Raw genomic sequence first — 8,327 nt, 5'->3', positions numbered from 1 at the left:
GTCCACGGAAGCATTCCATTTTCATACTTCTAATACAGATAAAAATATGGTAGGGCAAAATTAGAGAATATCGAACATTTTTATTCAGTTTTGTGCGAAATCATAATTCCATATTCATCCCAGGTTTGGGTTGAGAGAATTATTAGTTCTAAAGTCGCTGACATATTTTTCGCAAGTAATGACAGACAAAAGTATTGAAAATTGTGACCGTAGAGGGTGAGGTACCACAAAGGGCTCACAGAATTATATCATCTTCATAAGAGACTTTGTGTTACCAAAATGTTTGTATGTGGGAATCGGAGGAGAGTTAGTTGCTCTTATTTCGCTTTCTTTGAACGCTTTGTTTTTCAAAATCTTGAACCCTATATGGGGGAGGTACCAGAAGAAATGGTCCGATCTCTACCATCTTTATAACAGATCTTGTGTTGTTGGAAGTATTGAAGTATACAGAATCTAAATGAATCAGATCATGATTTCGCGTTTTATGAGCTTCATGGATATTCAAAATGTGGACCATTTGTGGGGGAGGTACCAGCAGTAGTAAACCTATAATTCAATCTTCACAGCAAATCTTCTGTTAGTGTAAAGAATGGAATGTGTGAAATGTGAAGAGAAACGGATACCTTTATCGGATTTTATAATAATTTTGGTTATTCAAAACTTTGACCCTTTGCATGAGAGGTACCAGAAGGAATCGTCCGATATCCACCGTTTTTATAACAGATCTTCTGTTGGTAGAAATATTAAAATGTACTAAGTCTGAATGGAATCCGATGTTAATTTCCCGTTTTATGAACTTCGTGGAATTCAAAATATTGACCCTTGTGGGGGAGGTACCAGAAAAAGTGGACCGTTATATCCCATTTTTACATCAGATCTAGTATTAGTAGAAAGAAGGGGATCTGTAAAATATGAAGAGAACCGAATGTTTATTTTGGATTTTATAATTGTTTTGGTTATTCAAAACTTTCACCCTTCGTGGGGGAGGTACCAGAGGAAATAGTCCGATCTCTACCATCTTTATAACAGATCTTGTGTTGATAGAAATATGGAGTGGTACCAAGGCTGAATGAGGTGGGTTGTTAATTTCGCGTTTTGTGAGCTTAATGGGTATTCAAAAATTGACCCTTTGTGGGGGAAGTATCAGAAGTAATGGGCTTATATATTCCCTCTTCAGAACAGATCTTGGCTTAATAAATATGTGTGATGTGTGAAAGTTGAAGACAAGCGAACTCTTACATCACATTTAATAACAGTTAAAAATATTCAAAAGTTGATCCTTTGTGGAAGTGGGACTCTATGGAGTGAATCGATATTGTCCTTCTTCGTACCTGGCCTAGCACTAATACAAATATTAGGATTTGCAAAGTTGGAGCAAAATTGGATTTTCCTTTCTCTTTCTGTGCAGAAAAATTTTTTCTTTGAAAATGTGGACATTTTGTGGGGGAGGTACCAGAAGGAGAGTAGAGATATTGCCCATCTCCGAACTCGATCTTAATTTGATAATACTACTACGATGTACTAAGATTGGACCAAATCGGATACTTCCTTAAGATTTAACGTGCGCATCAGTCAGCAGACAGACAGGCAGAGGGACGGCCGGACAGGCATCGCTAGATTGATTCCAAAGTACTGAAACGGATTTGATCCAAAGAGACATAGGGTCTAAAACCGTTTTTTTTTTTTTTTTTTTTTTGATGTGGTAAATGATATACTTACCCTCTCTAGCCATATGGCTGGGGTATAATAATATATGCAAGTAAAAAAGCTGTAAGTTCGGTCGGGCCAAACTTTGAATACCCTCCACCATTTGGAACGAATTTGGCAAATTAAAAAAAAATAATATCCGTTAAAAATTCTGTTGAAATTTTTTTAGCCGTTTATACGACGACGTGGACGTTTATACAATTTTTGCCATAGGTTGTCGTACCCATTAAGATCTTCCAATGTCAAATTTGAAACAATTCCGGTGATAAGTCGCTAAAATCGTCAAAATACCGAATTTCGAGAGGTACCAGTATATGAGGACTATACGAACGCGTGGGCCTGCACAGACAATTTTCTGTCATAGGCTGTACTATCCATTACGAACTTCAAATACCAAATTTGAAAACAATTCCGGAGAATAATGTTACTAAAATAACGAAAATAGGGAGGTACTATTATATGGGGGCTATATCAAAACGTGGACCTACATGGCCCATTTTAAATACCAAAATCCCAACAGACATAATATGCACTTGAGTAAAATTTTATTAACCTACTTCATTCCTTCGGAAGCTAGAGTTATTTCCACAGACGGACAAACGGATAGTCAGATAGACGGACCGTACTATGGTGGAGGGTATAAAACACTGAAGACCTAAAATATAGAATTAATATATTGACGATTTCAATAGTATGAAAAAATTTTCCGGAAAACTCGTCCTGCTGACATAGAAAGTCCCCTTGGGAGTCGTTACGTAAAATAATATGTGGTTTCTCTTGCAATTTGTTATCGAACGCCCCAAGAGGCTATAAAACCATGAAATATTGTCCTCTATTTAAAGATGAATTGTTGGAAATCTTAACGCAGTGAAGCATCTGTTGATGGACTCCTTCCATATAAAATATCCTTGTATCTTCAAAACATAGAAGACTTTTTCAACACCTATTTACCAGAATTGCTTATTTCTGAAAATTGTTTTTTGTTTTCATATTTCAATTTGTATCCCCTCTTCTCTAAATTCATTTCCAACAACTCCCCACACACACACACCCAAACAAACACTAAACACTTGTACTAATTAATATCTTTTATGATTATTTCAGATTATCACAATTTGGTTTTTGGTGGGCGAGCAGCATCACATATTTCCGAAAACCCAAAAATAAAATTAAAACAGCACCCAAATAAATACCACGAAGAGGATTTACGCCAACATTAACAGCAACAAATAAAAATTATAACAACAACAGTTCTGTGTCGACAAGGAGAACGACGGAAAACGCAACACGCCACACCAGCACCACAACGCTACCCACAAATATTCAACATGATTAATGATATGACCACACTACAAACAGACCTTAAATTCGACACTCACATAAAAAAGGATTATGCGACAAATATGAAATTTTTCAACAACAACAATAATAACAACAACAACAGCATCAACAGCGAAAATTTATCCATGAAGCAGTTGGCCGCCGCAGCACCGCTACAATTTCCCAATGTTGAAATTACCAATAACATTATGGACATTATGGAGGGTAAGTAAGAATGCAAAGGGGGTGTGATAAGGAAGAGGGGGTATATAATTCGAATAAAGGGCAATGAAACTTTTCATTTAAGTAAAGATTAATTTTAATTAAGGTCATAATTAATATAAGTTTTGAGGATTGTTTGAATTATTTTTTATCTATTTCTATTGTCCATAGAAGAGCTGGAGCTCTTCTACGCGTCATAGAAAGACTGAAGGTTCTCTATGCGCCATCGAAGAGCCGGAGGACTTCTATTGTCCATAGAGGAGCCGGAGGTCTTCCACTGTCCGTGGAAGGCTTGGATGAACTGGAGGTCTTCTATTGTCCATAGAAAAGCTTGAGGTCTTCTATGCGCCATAGAAGAACTGGAGGTCTTCTATGCGCCATAGAAGAGCTGGAGGTCTTCTATGCGCCATAGAAGAGCTGGAGGTCTTCTATGCGCCATAGAAGAGCTGGAGGTCTTCTATTGTCCATAGAAGAGCTGGAGGTCTTTTATGCGCCATAGAAGAGCTGGAGGTCTTCTATGCGCCATAGAAGAGCTGGAGGTCTTTTATGCGACATAGAAGAGCTGGTGGTCTTCTATGCGCCAAAGAAGAGCTGGTGGTCTTCTATGCGCCATAGAAGAGCTGGTGGTCTTCTATGCGCCATAGAAGAGCTGGTGGTCTTCTATGCGCCATAGAAGAGCTGGTGGTCTTCTATGCGCCATAGAAGAGCTGGTGGTCTTCTATGCGCCATAGAAGAGCTGGAGGTCGTCTATGCGCCATAGAGGAGCTGGAGGTCTTCATGCGCCCTAGAAGAGCTGGAGGTCTTCCATGCGCCCTAGAAGAGCTGGAGGTCTTCCATGCGCCCTAGAAGAGCTGGAGGTCTTCTATACGGCATAGAAGAGCTGGAGGTCTTCCATGCGCCATAGAAGAGCTGGAGGTCTTCCATGCGCCCTAGAAGAGCTGGAGGTCTTCCATGCGCCCTTGAGAGCTGGAGGTCTTCCATGCGCCATAGAAGAGCTGGAGGTCTTTCTATGCGCCATAGAAGAGCTGGAGGTCTTCTATGCGCCACAGAAGAGCTGGAGGTCTTCTATGCGCCATAGAAGAGCTGGAGGTCTTCTATGCGCCATAGAAGAGCTGGAGGTCTTCCATACGCCCTAGAAGAGCTGGAGGTCTTCCATACGCCCTAGAAGCGGAGGTCTTTCATGCGCCCTAGAAGATCTGAGGTCTCATGCGCCCTAGAAGAGCTGGAGGTTCTTCCATGCGCCCTAGAAGGCTGGAGGTCTTCCATGCGCCCTAGAAGAGAGTCTTCATGCGCCATAGAAGAGCTGGAGGTCTTCCATGCGCCCTAGAAGAGTGGGGTCTTCCATGCGCCTAGAAGAGCTGGAGGCTTCCATGCGCCCTAGAAGAGCTGGAGGTCTTCCATGCGCCCTAGAAGAGCTGGAGGTCTTTCATGCGCCCTAGAAGAGCTGGAGGTCTTCCAGCGCCCTAGAAGAGCTGGAGGTCTTCTATGCACCAGAGAAGAGCTGGAGGTCTCTATGCACCATAGAAGAGCTGGAGGTCTTTATTCACCATAGAAGAGCTGGAGCTCTTCTATGCACAATAGAAGAGTGGAGGTCTTCTATGCACCATAGAAGAGCTGGAGCTCTTCTATGCACCATAGAAGGCTGGAGGTCTTCTATTGTCCATAGAAGAGCTGGAGGTCTTCTATTGTCCATAGAAGAGCTGGCATGTCTTCTATTGTCCCTAGAAGAGCTGGAGGTCTTCTATGCACCATAGAAGAGCTGGAGGTCTTCTATGCACCATAGAAGAGCTGGAGGTCTTCTATGCACCATAGAAGAGCTGGAGGTCTTCTATGCACCATAGAAGAGCTGGAGGTCTTCTACTGTCCATAGAAGAGATGGAGGTCTTCTACTGTCCATAGAAGAGCTGGAGGCCTTCCATTCGGCATAGAAGACCTGGTGGACTCCAATTGTCTATAGAAGACCTGAAGGTCTTCTATTGTTTATAGAAGTCCTGGAGGTCTTCTATTGTCTATAGAAGACCTGGAGGTCTTCAATTGTCTATAGAAGACTGGAGGTCTTCAATTGTCTATAGCAGACCTGGATGTCTTCTATTGTCTATAGAAGACCTGGAGGTCTTCAATTGTCTATAAAAGACCTGGAGGTCTTCAATTGTCTATAGAAGGCCTGGAGGTCTTCAATTGTCTATAGAAGACCTGGAGGTCTTCAATTGTCTATAGAAGACCTGGAGGTCTTCAATTGTCTATAGAAGACCTGGAGGTCTTCAATTGTCTATAGAAGATCTGGAGGTCTTCAATTGTCTATAGAAGACCTGGAGTCTTCAATTGTCTATAGAAGACCTGGAGGTCGTCAATTGTCTATAGAAGACCTGGAGTCTTCAATTGTCTATAGAAGACCTAGAGGTCTTCAATTGTTTATAGAAGACCTGGCGGTCTTCCTATAGACAATAGAAGACCTCCAGGTCTATGGCGCATAGAAGACCTCCAGGTCTTCTATAGACGGTAGAAGACCTCCAGCTCTTCTATGCGCATGGAGACCTCCAGGTCTTCTATAGACGGTTGAAGACCTCCAGCTCTTCTATGGGCATAGAAGACCTCCAGCTCTTCTATGGCGCATAAAAGACCTCCAGGTCTTCTATAGACAATAGAAGACCTCCAATTCGTCTATATACAATAGAAGGTCTTCCAGGTCTTCTATAGACAATAAAAGACCTCCAGGTCTTCTATAGATAATAGAAGACCTCCAGGTCTATCGCCTATAGAAGACCTGGAGGTCTTCTATGCGCCATAGAAGACCTGGAGGTTCTCTATGCGCCATAGAAGACCTGGAGGTCTTCTATGCGCCATAGAAGACCTGGAGGTCTTCTATGCGCCATAGAAGACCTGGAGGTCTTCTATCGCCTAGAACACCTGAAGAGATCTTCTATGCGCCATAAAACAGCTGAAGAGATCTTCTATGCGCCATAAAACAGCTGAAGAGGTCTTCTATATTCCATAGAACAGCTGGAGAGGTCTTCTGTATCCCACAGAAGAGCTGGAGATGGCATTTTTCATATTTTTTTATCATTTTAAGTCTCCGATAAAATAACAGACTATGTTCATGATTTTTGATAAGGTGATTCCGTATCTAGAGAGACATTAAATATTGAGACCTTACAACCAGATTGCTGCTTTCACTATTTCCTATTTTTTCAAACACCGATAATCAGCAAATTACGGAATGAACTTTGTGAAAGCGAAAACAGAACACCCCAACCTTCACCCTTACAACAAATTTACCCCCTTCCGCAGCACTTCGACAAAAGGTACGTTCTAAAAAAACTCACTTGAAATGCTCGCAAAACGTTCTGTTGACTTATGTTAATTGCAAATTGCTGCTTGAATTGCAGAAAAATGCAACTCAACGAGCGGAGAAAAGCAAAAAAAAATAAAGCGATGGCGAAGCGAGAAAAAATGTTGGCATGAACAAACAAAAATACATTCTATGTAAATAGAAAAAAAACTCTTGGCTAACGACGCTGACGGCTAGGATGACGACGACGACGACGGTGAGCTTTTTTGCTCCAGCGTAATTATGTTAAGCAATTGGCTTATTTCATCCTTAGCTGGCGTTTTTTTTTCTCGTTTTTGTTCTCTCGCATCTTGAAGTAACTATCAGGCGATTATTCTGATCTATTGGCCTCAAACACTTCAAATTGTTGACTTTGTACTTGGTTCGTACTTTCATACGTCCGCTCGCTCCATCGTTCGTATGTTTGTCAGCCAGCTTACGACGTTGTCAGTAACGGTGCTAAAATGAAGTGATTTAAACGCTTTTTATTTAATTAAGGTACTGACGACTGCTGCCAATTCATAATAGAACTAAAGAGGATTATAAATATTGGGTTTATTGATCGCTTAATTGAATGGGGCATTTTTGTATTTTTTTCCGATAATTAATGGAATGAGGAATGGATGTGTTTTTTTTTTAATTCAATGTTAAACAAAGTGGGTCAAAGGTCAAGGAATATTTTTTGTGAAGGTATTCTATGGGAAAATAATTTTTAAGGCCGTATACACGAGAAATGCTTTTGCAGGTCAGCTAATTAAAGAAAGCATTTTATAAGAAATGACATTCTACAGATCTTCTTCCCAGAAAATAAAGGATCTCAAGGTTTTCTATGGACAATTGAAAAACTCCAGGTCATATATGGACAATAGAAGAAGTCCAGGTCATCTAGGGGTAATAGAAGAACTACAGGTCTGCCATGGACAATAGGGGGCATGCAGGTCTTCTATAGACAATAGGAAACTTCAAGGTTTGCTTTGGACAATAGAAGACTTGTATGTCTTCTATTAGATATAAAAGACCCGTAGGTCTTCTAGTCGCTACAGAAGTCCCGAAGGTCTTGTATTCGGCATGAAAGACCCGAAGGTCTTTTATTCGGCATGGAAGACCCGAAGGTCTTCTATTCTCTCTAGAGACACGTAGGTCTTCTATTCGCTATAGAAATACTATTTAGTACAATTGTAGAACACTTTTTCAAAACTACATCCATGCCTCAATTCCAGATACAAAAGGTGACATCTATATAAAATTTCAGTATTTTAGGTCCATTATTTTACCCAATACCAAATATAGTACATTTTAGTTCTTTTCGTACTATTAAATTACACATTTTCAAATCCAGTACTTTAGTTACAAATATAGGGAGCATTTCCAAACCACCATCAATTCTCAAACACAAATACCATCAGTAATCTAAATATCAAGTCAGAATTTTATCTTCAAGCCTTCACCCAATACCGAGTACAGTATAATTATTGTACATATTTCCCAGAAAACCTTCATATGTCTAGGCTACACATGAACCTCGAGCCCAATATCAAATTTCAGATTTGAAAAACTATCGGTTCACAAAATACCAAATTGTTCCAATTATAGTACTATTTAGTACTTTTCATGCACTTATAGTACACCTTTCCAAAACCACCTCATTATCACAAACCTACCACCAACAGGGACTCCAATATAATCTTTCAAAATCCCTGCTTCGTTCTATAAGAAAGTGTTAAAAATCTAGTACTATTTAGAACCGTTG

General features: G+C 40.3%; 1 protein-coding gene across 1 annotated transcript in view; it reads left to right on the top strand.

Annotated features, from left to right (window-relative positions):
* Positions 1-3,134: 3,134 nt before the first annotated feature.
* LOC101896175 (fatty acyl-CoA reductase wat) overlaps positions 3,135-8,327 on the top strand; it is a gene marked incomplete at its 5' end in the record, with an annotated part of 30,175 nt that continues 24,982 nt past the window's right edge. The window contains 1 exon segment of the mRNA XM_005184011.4: positions 3,135-3,252. Within this exon segment, the coding sequence (XP_005184068.4) occupies positions 3,135-3,252 (118 nt within the window).

This window comes from Musca domestica, unplaced genomic scaffold (genome assembly GCF_030504385.1).
Source record: "Musca domestica strain aabys unplaced genomic scaffold, Musca_domestica.polishedcontigs.V.1.1 55, whole genome shotgun sequence".
Taxonomy (NCBI): Eukaryota; Metazoa; Arthropoda; class Insecta; order Diptera; family Muscidae; genus Musca; species Musca domestica.
This window is presented reverse-complemented; position numbering and strand designations above follow the sequence as displayed.